The 16630-nt window shown below is 48.0% G+C and overlaps 4 protein-coding genes across 4 annotated transcripts; 2 read left to right on the top strand and 2 right to left on the bottom strand.

Annotated features, from left to right (window-relative positions):
* Nucleotides 1–109: 109 nt before the first annotated feature.
* Nucleotides 110–3548, top strand: E1B28_004683 (uncharacterized protein). The gene is made up of 8 exons (XM_043149190.1): nt 110–409; nt 461–977; nt 1030–1446; nt 1502–1803; nt 1857–2391; nt 2445–2606; nt 2661–3179; nt 3232–3548. The coding sequence occupies exons 1-8, from the start codon at nt 120–122 to the stop codon at nt 3400–3402; spliced, it is 2913 nt and encodes a 970-aa protein (XP_043013794.1). The 5' UTR covers nt 110–119; the 3' UTR covers nt 3403–3548.
* Nucleotides 3549–3959: 411 nt separating this feature from the next.
* Nucleotides 3960–9892, top strand: E1B28_004684 (uncharacterized protein; the record flags this gene model as incomplete). The annotated part of the gene is made up of 15 exons (XM_043149191.1): nt 3960–4371; nt 4431–4778; nt 4833–5347; nt 5399–6058; nt 6116–6529; nt 6586–6842; nt 6898–6966; nt 7015–7177; nt 7232–7456; nt 7510–7587; nt 7642–8482; nt 8531–8964; nt 9015–9284; nt 9336–9611; nt 9665–9892. Exons 1-15 carry the CDS (start codon nt 4137–4139, stop codon nt 9890–9892), a joined length of 5013 nt encoding a protein of 1670 aa, XP_043013795.1. The 5' UTR covers nt 3960–4136.
* Nucleotides 9893–9972: 80 nt separating this feature from the next.
* E1B28_004685 (uncharacterized protein) lies at nt 9973–14586 on the bottom strand (the record flags this gene model as incomplete). The annotated part of the gene is made up of 8 exons (XM_043149192.1): nt 9973–10044; nt 10097–10530; nt 10592–10612; nt 10668–11075; nt 11127–11157; nt 11691–14129; nt 14182–14508; nt 14563–14586. The coding sequence occupies 8 exons, from the start codon at nt 14584–14586 to the stop codon at nt 9973–9975; spliced, it is 3756 nt and encodes a 1251-aa protein (XP_043013796.1).
* Nucleotides 14587–15098: 512 nt separating this feature from the next.
* E1B28_004686 (uncharacterized protein) lies at nt 15099–16386 on the bottom strand (the record flags this gene model as incomplete). The annotated part of the gene is made up of 4 exons (XM_043149193.1): nt 15099–16016; nt 16073–16196; nt 16256–16306; nt 16376–16386. The coding sequence occupies 4 exons, from the start codon at nt 16384–16386 to the stop codon at nt 15099–15101; spliced, it is 1104 nt and encodes a 367-aa protein (XP_043013797.1).
* Between the last annotated feature and the right edge of the window lie 244 nt (nt 16387–16630).

Raw genomic sequence — 16630 nt, forward strand, 5'->3', positions numbered from 1 at the left:
TGCCGGGTTCGGCTTTCATGGCATGAGTGTTTGGCACGCAAATGCCTGCCCTTAACTTAAATCACGTGTTAATGTGACATTCACTGACAGTGGGTCGCGTTATTCTTCTGACCTCGACTATGCTCTCGTCCTCTCCGCGTGCTCATCTCGCTCCCCTCCCTCCAAGTAGTGCCCCTGATGGTTTTGAGACTCGATCTATCAACGAAAATCGCTCTAGAAGTGGTACACCACGTCGTCCAACCACAGATGCTTTGGCTTTAGGTGATGAGGAGACGGATAGCCGACAGGAACAGGAAGCGGCTCGGAGGAGGAGGAAGATCGCGAGAGGTCAGCAAAATACTGATATTCCATTTGTCAGAGATAATATTGGCGAAACTCTTACCGAGACGTTTGAGCAATTCCTCAGAACGTGCGTGCCATCTATTTTTCCTCCATTTATCGAATCTTATAATCATGATAGTTTTACTGAGGACGTTGCTCTTGCTCAAACGCCGCGATCAGACGGTGGTATTCCAGATGTTCCCGAAGGAGAGCTCTATTATATCCAGCAAATTCACGAGATGCGTGAAAACGAGTTCTGTACACTATATGTGGATTACGGTCACATCCTTGCGAAGGACGACGAACTCGCCACCGCGATTCAAAGCCAGTACTATCGTTTCATGCCATACCTCTGTCGGGCTGTTCATAACCTCGTAGCCGAGTTTGAGCCAGAATACCTAAAGATCAATCCCACGGCAGCTAGGACAGATTCAACCAATCTTCAGTCGCGGGAGTTTTACGTCGCTTTCTATCATCTTCCGCTAATTCATGGGATAAGGGACCTCCGAACCGATCATATTGGCACTCTCATGAGTATTAGTGGCACTGTAACTCGTACAAGCGAAGTTCGTCCTGAACTTCTCTTTGGCACTTTCATCTGCCAAGTCTGCGGAGGGATCATCAATGACGTCGAGCAACAATTTAAATACACCGAGGTGAGCTATGATCGTAAGCTCAATTTCCAGATTTCTGATAGGCGCTTGCTAGCCCTCCCTATGCCCAAACCCAAAATGTGGAAACCGTGCAGCATGGGATCTACAAATCGATTCTTCTAAATTCTCAGACTGGCAGAAAGTAAGGATTCAGGAGAACCCATCCGAAATTCCTACCGGCTCTATGCCTCGCTCCTTGGATGTAATACTACGATCAGAACTTGTGGAACGAGCGAAAGCCGGCGACAAGTTCGTCTTCACTGGTACATTTATTGTTGTACCTGATGTGAGCCAACTTGGACTTCCGGGTGGACAAAAGGCTGAAGTACAACGACAAGCGAATCGCGCTGCCCCTGATGGTACTACTGGTGGAATTGCCGGTGGAGTGACAGGATTAAAATCTCTTGGTGTTCGAGATCTACAGTATAAGACGGCTTTCTTGGCGTGTATGGCGCATGATGCGGATGCGAGGGTAAGTGATGTAGTATTGGCATCTGGACATGACCTCACGCGCCTTGTGCATCCAGTCCGGAAACAACATTCGAGGGGAGCAGGATGGTGGAGAAAGTGGCCAACAGGACTTTGTCCAGTCACTTACAGAGCCGGAGTATGAAGAGCTGTCAGCCATGATCAACACTGAGGACATTGTTTCTCGACTTGTCGAGAGCGTTGCACCTACTGTTTATGGTCATGAAATAGTCAAGAAAGGTTTACTCCTGCAACTTCTGGGAGGTGTACACAAAGAGACCGCAGAAGGGATGCATCTTCGAGGAGATATCAATATCTGCATTGTGGGAGACCCGTCTACCTCAAAATCTCAATTTCTGAAGTAAGCCCTATTCGTAATTCAGTATCGTGTGGTATGTTGATTGGTTACGATAGGTATATCTGTGGCTTTCTCCCTCGCGCGGTCTACACTTCTGGGAAAGCGTCGTCTGCCGCCGGTCTAACGGCTGCTGTAGTTAAGGACGAGGAAACGGGTGATTTTACTATCGAAGCCGGAGCTCTGATGCTAGCAGACAATGGCATCTGTGCTATTGATGAGTTCGACAAAATGGACATCGCTGACCAAGTCGCTATTCACGAAGCAATGGAACAGCAAACTATCTCCATTGCGAAGGCCGGAATTCATGCTACACTCAACGCCAGGACCTCGATCCTTGCTGCGGCCAACCCAATTGGAGGACGATATGACAGAAAGAAATCGCTGAGGGCCAACGTACAAATGACCGCCCCCATCATGAGCCGCTTCGACCTTTTCTTTGTTGTCCTTGACGATTGCGACGAGAAGACGGACGAAAATATCGCTCGACATATTGTTGACGTGCACAGATATCAGGACGACGCCATCAACCCTGTATACAGCACGGAGTCACTGCAGAGATACATCCGATATGCGCGTACATTCAATCCAAAGGCAGGACCTTTCGTTTCCTCTGCTTAGTATTATTATGCTGATGTGTCGAGAAGTTAACGCCAGAAGCTGCTGATGTTTTAGTCGAGAAGTATCGCATACTCCGTCAAGATGATGCCGTCGGTGCGGGACGGAATTCTTATCGTATCACGGTTCGGCAACTGGAGAGTATGGTTCGATTGAGTGAGGCTATTGCAAGAGCTCACTGTAGCCATGAGGTGAGCTACGACTCAATTGATCTTGAAACGAGAAATCTATAAGGATTATTTCAGATACAGCCCACCTATGTCCGCGAGGCTTATTCTCTACTGCGGCAATCGATCATTCACGTAGAACAAGATGATATTGACTTCGATCAAGAAGAGCTACGGGGAGAACGTAGTGAGGTACCTCAGAAGGCAGAAGATGCAGACGATGAATCTCAGGACGTGGAAATGTCGGCTGTAGACATGGACACGACGGACCAGATAGACGGGGGATCGAGAACGGTAACGCACACGGATGGCGCAACCGTGGCTTCATCTTCTTCTCAAGTCCTTCGAGTTCCCGAACCTGCAACACCTGCTGCTGGGACAAAGAAACGAATGGTGATAACGCATGACAAATTCATGACCTTAAGGAGTCTTATTGTCTACCATCTGTCGGAAGTCGAACGTGAAACCAAGCAGGGACTTGATAGAGACGAGCTCATCGATTGGTATTTGGAAGAGAAGGAGGGAGAGATGCAGGACATTGAAGATTTGGAATATGAAAAAGAACTCGTAACGAAAGTGCTCAGGAAATTGGTTAAGGTGCGTGATAGCATGTGGTCTAATTGATTGCCTACCAAACACGTCCACACAGGATAACTACCTCCTTGAAGTGAGGGGAGATGTACAAGACTCTTTACCGTCAATAGACGAATCTTCGCAAAATGCACAGACATCGTCGACCGCAGCAGAAGGAGAGAACATGAAGGTTTACTACATGGTCCACCCCTCCGTGGATACTGAAGAATCATCTTCATTTGCTTAACCTCAATCTACCCCTTACTCTCTCATTTTAATCTGGTTCATGTATCCTAAACTGTAGAATAATTGTTGTATCTGTATCTTGGTTGTTTCATTCTTGTCTGTCAGAAACAGGAGCCATATTGGGTAGCATGTCCGATCCGTTGACCCCCAATTTGAGTCATTTTTGGTACATACTTTTGGGTCAAATTTGGCAGGTTTTTGGTACATTTGGATCGGGTAAGGAAATTTGGACCATTTCTATGTACATTACCGATACAGCCTCACATGTATTCTGGATTATTTTACTAATTTTTAGGATATAACGACTTGTAAAAATTCGAAACAGTACGGTACCTGCCGCCAGCCAGGAGAACCCTGGCGACCCAATTTTATGTACATAACGGATCGGACTTGGTTACTGACTAGGCCATTTCAGCACACTAAGGATCGTAGGTGGTGCTCAATTTGGGTACACTAGGATCGGAGTGTCGGCCAAAATGAGACCCTTTTTTGGTACATCCCGGATCGGAGAGCCCCTCCTTCAGAAACCGATCAAATATACACGTGATGACTTGACTATCGCAGCCTAAGCGAGGTTACCTTGAAACGGCGATCGCTTGACACTGGAATCCCCAGTCGCAATCAAAGGCACCTTGTGTCGGGAATCTAGATGGGATTTTCTAATTGAACCCTAGAACCCTTCCTTCTCTAAGAAGTTTCCACCATCCTTTGGCAACAATCGTACCATTAAACGCCATGTCTTCGGAAGTCTTGATAGTCCCGGTTATCCTTGTCAGTGGCTCGCTACACTTCGCTGAAGTAGGACAACTCTCCACTGTGCAAGATGTCATCAATATCCTAGCAGCGAAGGACGAGGTCAGGTTCGAGATATTGGGAGACTTGGAGGATACCGGTTGGGCACTGCAGAAGATCAGAGTTGAGCGAAATGGTAGGCCTTGGGAAGAGGACGAGCTCGAGTTATTGGGTGATGGTACGGCAACACAGCACTCTCGATTCCAGAGTATAAAGCTTAAATATGCGAGATTCCAGGAACCGTTAAACCGAAGGATCTCGTTGCTCCGCTACTGAGTGCTCCCCAACCTAAACCATCGAGTCAGAGGCACTTCTCATCGTTTTCGCTAACGTCACACCTCCACAATCCTGTTTTGAGGCTCGTGTCACTAAATCCATCACTTTCTCTTCATATTTCGTTCGCCCGCGTTCCAGAAATTCACGACACATTCCTCTATACATGTTACATATCGAGAGACACCACGGTTTTGGATCTTGTCAACCTAATCATCGAAGAGCTCGGACTTACTAAGTCTTTACCGGTACCTGGTGGCGGAAACCTTGAATACGTCCTTGAAGAGGTCTGGAGCGAAGGTAATACCGAGAGTATGTAACTGTTTCAATTCGTTCACTCCCGCACTCATTCTCGATCACACACAGAGCACTCACGACTACCCTCGTCCTCCCTGTTATTCCCCATCTTGCGATCTCCCTTTTGTGCTAACCCCTTTAGTTCCTCTGCGATCCGTATATTCAGATTCTGTGTCCCTGATGAATGGTATCGACGCTCAAAATCCAGGAGTGTCTCATCGTCTTCAACAGAGCCTTCTCAAAATACCATCAAACGTTTAGCATCCCTTCAAGAATTTGAGGAGGAAGACGATGAGGGTGAAGAAGAAGAAGGAACGGCAAAAATTGGACAAGGTGGGACACCCACACACAGCCCTAATCCCAGTGCGGATTGGAAAGGCTCAATGTCACAACATCGTCTATCTAGTATGTTTGACGGCTGGCTAGGCGGTGGCTCCAGAAGTAGTGTCGTATTTTCGCCGGAGAGTAATAGAAAGAGTGTTAGCGAACCTCGCCTCATGGAACGACAAACGCCAACTTTACGGCAGTCGGAATCGGACGCAGAGGATTCAGAGCTCGATGAAAGTGCTTTCAATGACATGATGGTATGTGTTTCGGTATTCAGTCTCATACTTTTCGCTCACGGAGTCATTCAGGATGCCATGAAACTCAAACCAGGAAGTCGGAAAGCAATGCATGAACTTCCCACCGATCGGAAGCGCTATCTGCTGCGACAACACCGACAGCAAACTCTCGGGTCGAACCACACAGTTCCTCAAGCAAGCCCCAACCGATATGCCAAATCATATGGTTCTGCCGGTACCGCAGGGCTCACACGGCTTGTACCACAGCTTACTGGCGATGGGATCATGAAACGTCTCTCGATATGGGGAACCACGTCGCAAGAAGAAGGTTGTGGGGACGTCATTAGTAACGGAGTGAGCAAAGGACCTCTAGTAGAAGAGCCGCAACCGCTTCAACCCCAAACTACAGGTGGTCTGTGGAGCAATTGGTTTGCTTCCTCTGGAGGAAGCACTATCGAGGGGTCGCCAAAGTGGTATGTCGACGGATTACGGACATATAAGACGACGGATAAGAAGCTTCTGAAGCATCTCATCTCCTTACGAGTTCATATTTCCACTGTGAAAGTCGGGTGGATTCAAGATTTTATGGGACCCGAGCAAGGAATGGAGACTTTAGCCAACATTCTAGCTAGTATGGTTGGCAAAGGCGGAAAGAGACGATCTCTTACCGAGATTGAGGAGAGTAATTTGTTTGAAGTGATCAAATGTATCAAGGTCCTCTTGAACACTGAAGTGAGCCGTCACAATGATGTTCCTTTTGACTATATCACTCAATTTAACCATATCTAGTTCGATCAAGTCCTTCAACTCCCTATCATCATTACTCATATAACATACTCTCTTCACGGCGCGTCCCTCAAACTGCGGACTTTCGTTTCCGAACTGCTGGCTGGCATATGCTTCTTGCAGAACCGTGATGGATACAAAGCGGTACTTGCAGCGCTATCCGACTATCGAATTATTTACGACGAAAATTTTCGTTTTGAATCACTCATTGCATCTTTGCGGTTACCTGAAGTATCTCATGACGGGGAGGTTGTGCAGGACTCGTTTGAGTTTGGCAACGAAGAAGAGGGTATATGGGAAGCTAGAACAGCTTCTATGGCACTTATAAATGCTATCACGAGTGTCCCAGATTCGCTTGAAGATCGTGTCATTCTCCGGGAAGAGTTTGGGAGAAGGGGGCTGAACGAAGCCATAGTGGTAAGTGCTTCGCCTCCGCTCGTGCGTAAACAATGCACTTATCAAATGTATCCCAGGCTCTCCGATACATTCAACCTCCAGAGCTCCTTTTGAACCAGTTCAGTGTATACACTGAATACAAGTTCGAAGATGAGGAAGACATGCGAGACAAGGCTCGGTCGATTGCGGGGCGCGATGCCTCTGGGCAACGGCCGCCATCAGAAGTCGCTCTCGAAGATGTGGTCCATCTTGCGAGACAACACGGGGAGCTTTACCCTATCATGGTTGACATACTCAATCACTACGGCGAAATACTGCAAAAGGATATTGGTTTGTCAGTTATTTCGGTGGCATGCTCCAAGCTGGTATTAACGGGCTTTGCTCTCCAGGCAACTTAAAGCGGACCTCTTCAGAGTGTTGGACCGGTTTGTGGAGCAAGCCGCTATGCTAGATAGCTTGTGGGCATTCTCCTCGATCTGTTCAGAATGACAACTAACTATTTGTAGCGACGACAACTGGTTCGTGTTTATGAAGCGGTTCACTGCATCGGTGCAACATATCACTGGTCAAGAGCTTGACGTCAAAGCTGCTTCTGAGGCTTCCGCCCTTGATGTCGTTGAGGAGGAACTGGAGGCACTTAGGGCGAAAGTGGAGGAACTGAGTGATGAGGTATGTATCATATACTGACCCACATAAACAACGCTCAATATCCGCATCGTTAAGCGAACGACCCTTCGCAATGAACTGAACCAACAAATTGCTGAATTGAACACGTTCAAATCTCTTCCTAATGTCGTTGCTACCAGCAACAAAAGTTCTGGTCAGGGAAAGCCTGAAAATTTCCATGGGCTTGTACAACGTTTGGTGCAAAAGGAGAAACAAGTGATCTCTTTACAATCTGAACTCGATCGTTTCAGATCTCAGCACCCTGGGGAAGGAAGAGAAGCAGTACGTACCAAAAATGTGGTTTGCAATCAACCAAACCGATGACCACCATTCAGGATGAACGAGCGAAACGGGAGCGTGACCGGACGAAATGGAACACCTTGATGGACGAGATCGCTAAACTCAAAATGAAGGTAGTTACTTCGTTTCGTGATGGTTGAGTAAACAAGGACTGATTATTCCTCAAGCATGGAGAGTTGGAGACTACTATGGGGGTTAAAGAGAAAGAGATTGTCTACCTCAAACGTGCTCTCGAGTCTGTTTACAATCGTTTCCTCTCCAGAGAAGAATCTCGAGAGGAGAATCGTTTGGCAGAAATGGACGCTGAACAGATGGCCGCTAGGACGATCGAAAGTTTATCCCAGAAGGACGATCAGATCGCTTCTCTTGTTGCCGAAGTTGCTGAACTGAAGGAGAAACTCACTGCAAAACCAAAGAGCGAGAAGGAAGCAAAACTCCGCGCTCCGCCTCCACCTCCACCAATAAAACGGCAGTTAACGGGTACATCAGATTCAGCACAGCTGCCAAATCCCACAGGACCTCCACCTCCACCTCCACCTCCACCTCCACCCCCGCCCCCACCTCCGCGCTCCCCTTTGATACATCTACGTCCACCAACTTCTCCTTCCCAAGGACTTATTGGTGATTCCTCTGCGCCGCCGCCACCATCACCACCATCACCACCAGCTCCTTTGCTTAATGGCATGCTACCACCACCACCACCACCGCCACCACCTGGTGTACTTCCTCCGCCACCGCCCCCTCCTCCTACTTTTTCAAAGGTTGCTAAGGTCAATAAGCCCGGTAAACGGTTGAAACCTTTTTTCTGGAACAAGCTGTCGAACCCTTCCACCGCCAATTCCGTTTGGAACGAAGTCATCCCAGACTTTTCGTTCGATCTCAGTGACTTGGAAGCTACATTTGCTTTAGACAACTCTTCTTCGACTACCTCCCAGATGTCGACCGGTATAACAATCAGGAAGCAGAGCATGACGACTCTGCTAGACATCACTCGTGCTAATAACATTGGTGAGATCATTTGGTCCGCCTCTTTATTCGCACGCTGATTTCCCCCAGCCATAATGTTATCGCGAATCAAATTGGGCGTGACTGACATCCGGCTTGCTCTGCTCGAAATCAAGGATAATCAACTGACGGTCGATGATCTGAAGGCGATAAGCAAGCAGTTACCAACGCCAGAGGAAGTGACCCGTATCAAGGACTTCGGCGACGTGAGCAAACTAGCAAAAGCGGATCAATATTTCAACCAGATAATCACGATTCCGGGGCTTGCCGAGCGTCTCGATGCTATGTTATTCCGCCGGAAACTTGAGCTTGACGTTGAGGAGATTCGACCGGAGCTCAATCTTTTGCGAAACGCCTGTCGCGAGCTCCGCTCTTCACAGAGGTTCAAGGAAGTCCTCAAGGTTGTCCTTGCTGTCGGCAATGCCCTAAATGGATCGACGTTTCGCGGTGGTGCACATGGCTTCCAACTCGAAGCGTTGATCAAGGTGATGATCCTGTCTTCAAAGGGTGCTCCAGACTGATACCTGGGTCCTAGATGAAAGAAACGAAGACCGTGAAAGGTGGTGCGGAGTGTCCTACCTTATTGCATTATATCTCCAAAGTTCTTATGAGAAGCAACCCCGATCTATTGACATTCGTTGAAGATCTTCCGCACGTTGAAGCAGCCTCTAAAACATCCGTGCAAACGACGCTACAGACGGTTAACTCTCTAGCGGCCGGATTGAAACAAGTTCGAGCTGAAGTAATTGAGGCAACGCAACGCAAGAGTACACCATCCAATGATCGGTTTGTCCATGTGATGCAGGTGAGATTTCATTGCGCTTCTCCGTAGCTCATGGTCAATCTTGGTATCTAGCCTTTCATTATAGAGGTTACGCCGACGGTCGAAGCACTTAAGAACATGGCAGTCGCTGTTGAGAGCGAGTTAAACTCTTTGTTGTCATATTATGGAGAAAATCCTGACTCTCCAGACGGTCCTAAGCCCGAAGACTTTTTTGGGCTCATCCTGTCGTTTTCTTCGTCGCTTCAAAAATCGTCTTTGGAGGTGCACGACGCGCAAGTGAAGTTGGACGCTCTGAAACTCAGATCAGAGACCAAGGAACCTTCTTCGATAGAATCTGACCAAGAGCAGGTATGCACCAAATTTCAGGAAATATTGTCAGCGGTTATTAACGCCCATTTGAGGTCCAGTCCCCTGCTGTCAATCCTCCTTTAAGCTTACATCTACTCTCGCCTGCGAATAACCAAGGCTCACATGGAAGAAGATCCGTTGGTCGTGGTGATTTGGATCAGGCAATCCGCAGCATGAGAGATGGTAAGCGAAGGCGAAATAACGCCAATACCACTCGTCCTTTAAGTAAGATGTTCTACGACGGTGCCTCTGCGCGTCATAGTCGTATCATGGATGGCTAACACATATCTTCAAACAATGTATCTTTGGACACTGCTGTTGTGGGTTTCTGCAGTTAATGATGAAAACCTTTACGATCTATTCATCCATTCAGAGGAGAGATGGCGTCGCAGCGCGCTACACACGCAAGGAAGTAATCGAAAAACGCCGCTACCTGGTTGATTGGGTTGTAAACCTTGAGGTTGAAATAGTAAATCGGTACTCACATCTAAAGATTCGGTGACTATGCAATTTTTCCCACCAACTCCCCAGGTATCCTCGGAGGAATGTCGATAACCCCATACATCTACCACCGTTTCGCCAATAGTGTGACTGGGAGCTAACTCAACGTCTACTCTATATCGTTTTGATCTAAAGAGCATAGGATAGGCGACATAGGCTACAGTAAGGGCATCGTGCAAAGGAGGTCCAAGGTTAAATCCGAAGGTGGATTTGTAGGCTTCAGCAAAAAAGCTTATGAGCGTGGAAAGGGTGTATCGCAAGTTGCTGCTTGCCGGTGGAAGATTTCCTTTCAACCCTCGGGAACCTGGAGAGAGAAGTTGGCAGTGTATATCTTTGGTGACGATCGCGGTGTGAGTAACGTTGATGGGGATCATTACGGCCGGAACAGGAGCATCGAGGACCATTTGAGCAGCATGAGCTGAAAATCGGAAAGAGTTGCATGAGGACAAGGGGCCAGTGATTAAAAGAAATAACCCAACGATCACAGAAAATGTTGAATTCTACCGTCAACCAATATTAGTCCATGCATTTCATATTAGTTGGAGGTAAGCTAACCTGCAACTGCAGACCGGTTTCCTAGTCCAACGCCACCGCCCATGAATACGAATTCCTCCACGGCTACCAACAACTCCGGATACACCGCGACAAAAAGCGCGACGTTCGTCATCGGTCCACTCGAGATGACAGTTACCTTTGACCCCGAACCATTTCCCCAAGTTTCTTTAATATGTTTTGACATACCCTCTAATGCATTTGCAGATGTTCCGTCGGCGTCTCGGGCGATGTGTGCAAGGACCGCAGAGTCGTCTACACTTGGGAGACCTTCAACACCACCTAGTCCATCAGGTCCGTGAATTTCCGGAGCGTGTTTTGTAGGTTGAATGAGAGGTTTAGAAGCTCCAGGATAAACACGGACATGCGCAGGAGCACCAAAGGCAACGAGGCAGCGCGCTGCGTTGATAGCTGACGATCGAGGTCAACTGTGGTACGATCGCAGCGCAGGTGGATACTGACCTGTACATTTGCTGTCCGTGTTTCCATATGTCTGCCAGACCAAGTCAGTGAAAAGGTTATCCCAGTCCTCGAAGCCTTAAGGTACCGTTGAGATTCCTAAAAGATTAATCTTTTCACAATGTATGGCAAGCATTATCGCAGTTGCATCATCGTGTCCCTACAGAGAGGAGAAACAAGAACGAAGAAATAAGCCGTAATGACGAATATTATTGTAGCATTTTTACTCAACAGGGTCAACATCAAGCCAGACGTTCTTGGACTCGCAGGACATGAGTGGATATGGCAAGTCGCGGTTAAACGTTGGTGATCGACTTCTGAATATTGTTCGTACATTCTACATATTTTTTTTTCAACTTAATACAAGCCTTGGTATCGTTGGGTGATACATAGATGATGATAGTACACAAATGAAATGGTAAATATCTACTGGCAAAGATAAAGTACATAAATACCAAAGTGAAAGGTGAAAATAAACAAAGAAAATTATGTGAGATCAATAAATTCGACCACTTTCTGGGATTCACAATGAACGAAGTTTAGACACGAAGTGTTGGGCCAACACACCTTATTTCTCGACCTTGCACGTGCTGCCTCCAAAGGTGTCAATCCTGAGACCTTCTTCGCTGGTTTCAAAACGGTCGTCGATTTCCCGTCGGTTTCCGATTCCGAGTCAGAGGATGAGATATCGATGACAGGTAGTGGTTTCCGAACCGCTCGTGTTACTCCTGATGGAGCGGTATCCCTGTTGGCAGGTGTAGGTGAACACGCTCGCCTGGACCGTGACGGATGTGTAATAGTGTATATAGTCCGGGCCCCACCCGGACGTGTTCTACCGTCAGAGAATCTTTTTCCAGGTGATGTGTGTTCTGAAGATTTACGAGGTGATTTATTTGACTTATCTTTCTCTGCCGAAAATCCGAACCCGTCGTCAGACGATATAGAGTTTTTCTTGCGCCCATTAACCATAACGGGGTTCTTTCGTGGGGATGGTGTATCGGGAGGTCCTGCAGGTGGGCGGAACAAATCATCATCAGGATACATGGGTCGTGACGGTGATGAAGTCAGTTTTGGGGCAGGTTTCGCAGAAAAGTATCCAAAGAGCTCATCGGCGTCGGGAAACGCGGTTTCATCATCGGTAGCGCCGTCAAGTCGATTGCATATTGCAATGTACCTTTGTGCAGCAGAGGGAGCTGTCGCCTTGCCTTTACCTTTGCCACTGGTAGTAGTAGGATCTAACGCACGGGCTTTCTGTACATTGTAGAAAGAGTTAATTCCGTTGTCGTTCGTGTGGGACTTTTTAGTCTTGGTCGAAACACCAGTCCTCGTGCCCCTTTTCGAGCTCCCTTTGACAAGAGCCTTCATTGCTGTTTCTGAAGGGGCTGGATTGGAGGCCTCATATTCCGGATCACCCGAGAACCATCGGGTTAAATGTGGAGGCTTTGAGGGCTTAGGTGGTTTCGGGGAAATACCGGCTCCCAAAAGGACGTGGTCAATCTCTTCGTCGGAAGAGAGTAAGGCCCCGTCCAAAGCAGCAAGGAGCTTACTTTTAGCATTTCGAGGCACAGGGGCAGAGGCGAGGTTCGTGGTCCTTAGAGAAGGAGCTGACTGAGCCTTGGCTTTCACGGCACCAGGTTTAGAACGAAGGGGAACGACAGTTTCCGCCTTGCCTTCCTTATCGTCCCGAGCAAGCGGCCGGCTGGTAACAGGTTCACTGACATTCACATTCGCCTTGGGTCTTGTCTTGGACTTTGTAGGCGACGCTGTGGTTCCGCGCGTCCCTTTCTTCGTCTTCTTCTCCTCCTTTTTTCTTCGTCCTTCCTCGTACTCATCTACTAACGTCGGGAGAGCACATCTCATCAAGTCAGCCGCTATCCATACACGAAGCTTTTCGTACGGATCGTGCACTTTTTGAGATCCACCAGGCGTTTTCCCCGAATCGTTGTCTGATGCCTCTTCCTCCTCTTCATCAAGGTAAGCCCACTCGTTTGCGTCAACTTTGCGTATGCCCTTGACGCCGTTCGCAGTCAGTTTCACAAGGATAGTAGGGTCTATTTCCAGCCTGTATTCTGGCGTCTTCGAGGTTGAGGGATGAGTGCGAGTTGAATGGATCTTGCTGGCCAGTAGCGGATAAGACTCTCCAGGGAGTTCTGTAGCGTATTCGCCATGAGCGTTCCCGAAAAATGAAAAATGTTCCTTTATGAACTTCGCGTCCAAGGCGACGCAAGAACCCTGTGAATGCCGGTCGTTGTCCTTGACCAAGATGGCGCGTCGCAAGATCCGGAGAACAACCCCACGAAAAATCACAGTGCGGAAGCGTTTAATGATGGTGTCCATGACCCCCCACTCAAAGTGAAGTTCGCAACTGCTGGCAAGCTGGGGTAAGGAGGGGTCCTTCTTCAGCCAACCATTTGCTTGATTATGGCCCACTATTAGGTCGTCGTAGAGATCCAAACGACCTAAAGTTTCGCTGGTGACTGGACTCACGTAGGAAAATAGAACTTCAATGTCTGGGAAGGTATCCGGAATCTTTTTCGCGATAGATGGCTTCTTCATAGGTAGGAACCCAGAGGAGTTGGTCGTCAACTCATGTGCAATTCCAATTCGCCAATCCCTGAGAAAATTGCGCAGTTCTTGGGATTCCTTGTCCATAGTGGTGGCTGCCTGATACAGGCTCTTGCCAAAACCTGCTCGAGCGAGACCAGAGGCGATTTTGATGCCACATGAAGGTATGCCCGTAGCGTCGTAGTCTCCGCCCGAGCATAGCGCGATGAAGATAATGTCGGCGGGCTCAAAGTTGGGAAGATCAGGATGAGGTAAAGTATAAACAACGACTTTCGATTTTTCAAGTGAACTGGAAGCAGCAGCGGTCGGATGGGTGGAAGAGTGATTGCGGATCACAGTGCGAGCACCGAACAAGAAGTTATCCACGTCGTCGGACAAGACTCCATCTATAACCCCAATGCGATTTAAGAATGCGAGTTCAGCCTCGGCCTCTCCAGGTGCCTATATGTCTGTTAAGTAAATCCGTTTGAAGTATAGTGCCACAATGGCGCACCGTTCGATATTCAAAGCCAAAAGCATCCAGTATTCCTTTCATTCCGCTAACTAATTTATGCGATGATTTACATATCCTCTTTCCACGTTTGAAGTCCGGTCGTTTTGGGCCATCGAAGACGAACAAGGGTAACAATCCATGGTTGGTAAGTTGGGCACATCGGAAAAAAAGGGTACGGAGTTCTGGGTTTTCTCCTTCTTTTCCGTATTCTGCATGAAAGAACCATATCGACGCATCGATTCCAATACGGAAACCACGACTTGGGGAATCTAATTTTGTGAGTGCGAGAGCGGTGAAGGTGGTGGTCGTTTGAGATGGTTCAAGCTCCTGCAAATTAGTCGAGAAATCATAAATTTATCAGGATCAAAGTATAGGACATACCGCCCATAAGCCTGCAACTCCCATGCTCCACAAGTGATATAAGGTCTTTGTGAACGAGCACTGACAGTGGGGCGGGCGCGTCGTGTTCAACGCAAATGTCACGTGGCTGTGTACTGTACCAGTTCAACTTCAATAGGCGCCCACCTGTGTCGTCACGCCTGTACAAGGGCACTAAGTAGCGCGCTCAAGCGGTCATCGACATCTCTCATCGCTTCCACCAGCTCTTTGTGCTCTCCCTCCCTTCATCCCCATCATTATCCTACAGGCTGCATCTCCTTTCGTTTGGGCTTCCTTTCTCTCTCGCTGACCACGGCCACAAACACATGGAGCCCAGCAGCCAGCCTCCTAATTGTTTTGAAATCATGGACTACACTTTTGAAAGGGACTGAATACAATCAATGCGCTATCGAAGACACCAGCCATTCAGTCAGCTACGAAGTGTGAACCATTTAAGCCTGGACATACCACTGACGTACAGTCGTACCTTTTGGAGAATATACAATAAGCTAAAAAATACATGAATATGATAGTACATTCTAGATGATTTCATCAGGGACGGTGCGGGGGGTAGGGTATGCAGCCACCCCTTCTGCAGCAGAAAGCGGAACGTCATTTTCATGATCAACAGAAGGGAGTGAGGGGGTAAATGGCCGAATTGTTTCAGACGTTTCTACTGGAGGCGACCGAGATGGTGATCCGGATCCAGGTGTAGGCGTAGGGAAAACACCGAGGCGTATCAACTGCGTCGCTCGCTCGTCGCTTGTTTCGGTGTCGCGTTGTCGAGAGGAAGAGGGTACGAGTAAGGTTGGGTTGATACCTAGAATAACAGATAACCTTGACTCGTCCGATTCGGGCGATTCCTCACGATGGGTAGCAGGAAAGAATCGGCGTGTGGGTATTGGCATAAGGTCGGGTGTACCTTCAGAGGTGGGTGAACCTTCCTGTTCCAAGCGACCGAGCAGAGTGTCTCGATAACTATTCCTACGATGACTGGTATATTCATTGAAGTCAACGACTCGAGAACGACGAAGTCTGCGTATCGAAGGTTGTCGTGACAGGCTAACACCTCTGAGAGTGCGCGGTGAAGAGGATGTAGGTATCACAGGGGTAGTGCCATGGCTAGGAGATCCTCTCTGATTTGGTATAGGATCTGGACTAGAGCGTCTGAGAAACGGGAAAGACATATTGCTCGTTCCAGCGTCGTAAGCATCAAATAATTCCGAATTGACCCGAGCACCCTCAGCCGAGTCCAACTGAGCGAGCTCATCTCCAGAGGAGTTGTTGTCTGCATCAGAGGTGAGGAAGTCGCTCAAGCCAAAAATTCTGTTGTGTCGTCCACTCCCTCGACTTGAGCCTAATCGTGAAGCAGATATAATTTGACGAAGGCTTCTAGTGGTTTGCTGAGCGACGGCATTGCGTTCGCTTTTTGGACGAGAGCTGCGATCTGCCACTTCCTACAAACACATCAGTAAACAAGATAGTGAGAGATGCATCGTGAAGTAGGAAGTACCTTGACCAAACAGTCAATAACCGAGGTCGTAAATGAATCACCTGTATCCAATTCGTCCACAAAGCGTTCATAACTGATTTTGGGCTCGCCCTTCTCTAAAGCGGACCTTGTGATGGCACCGGAACTGTATAGAGATAGAAGATTTGTCCATGTCTCAACGTGAAGGAAGGTCAGGTAACATACACAAGACTTTTGAATTTGGCGTTCAGGACCTCATCGTAATAATCCAGAGTCCTGTAAACACAAAAGCGCATCAATCGTGAGACCATTGATGTTCTTCAATCAAGCATGCAGACACCATACCATTTACCCATCTTGTCTTTTCCAAACAGATAACGCTGGATGAATCGAGATTATCACCAGAATATAACAGAAATAAGTATGTATAATGAAAGTTGGTCACCGCAGTGGGCTGGCAGCGAGCTGAGTACAACTAAGGCGGCAGAAGGAACAATAGGCAACAACTCGAACAAACAACTAAGTGGCGCCGTCACGTGCTGAAAGGTATGGTCACGCGAACGAGGTCAAAGGGACCCCAAGGGACCCCGCAATCAATGG

Source organism: Marasmius oreades, chromosome 2 (assembly GCF_018924745.1).
Source record: "Marasmius oreades isolate 03SP1 chromosome 2, whole genome shotgun sequence".
Taxonomy (NCBI): domain Eukaryota; kingdom Fungi; phylum Basidiomycota; class Agaricomycetes; order Agaricales; family Marasmiaceae; genus Marasmius; species Marasmius oreades.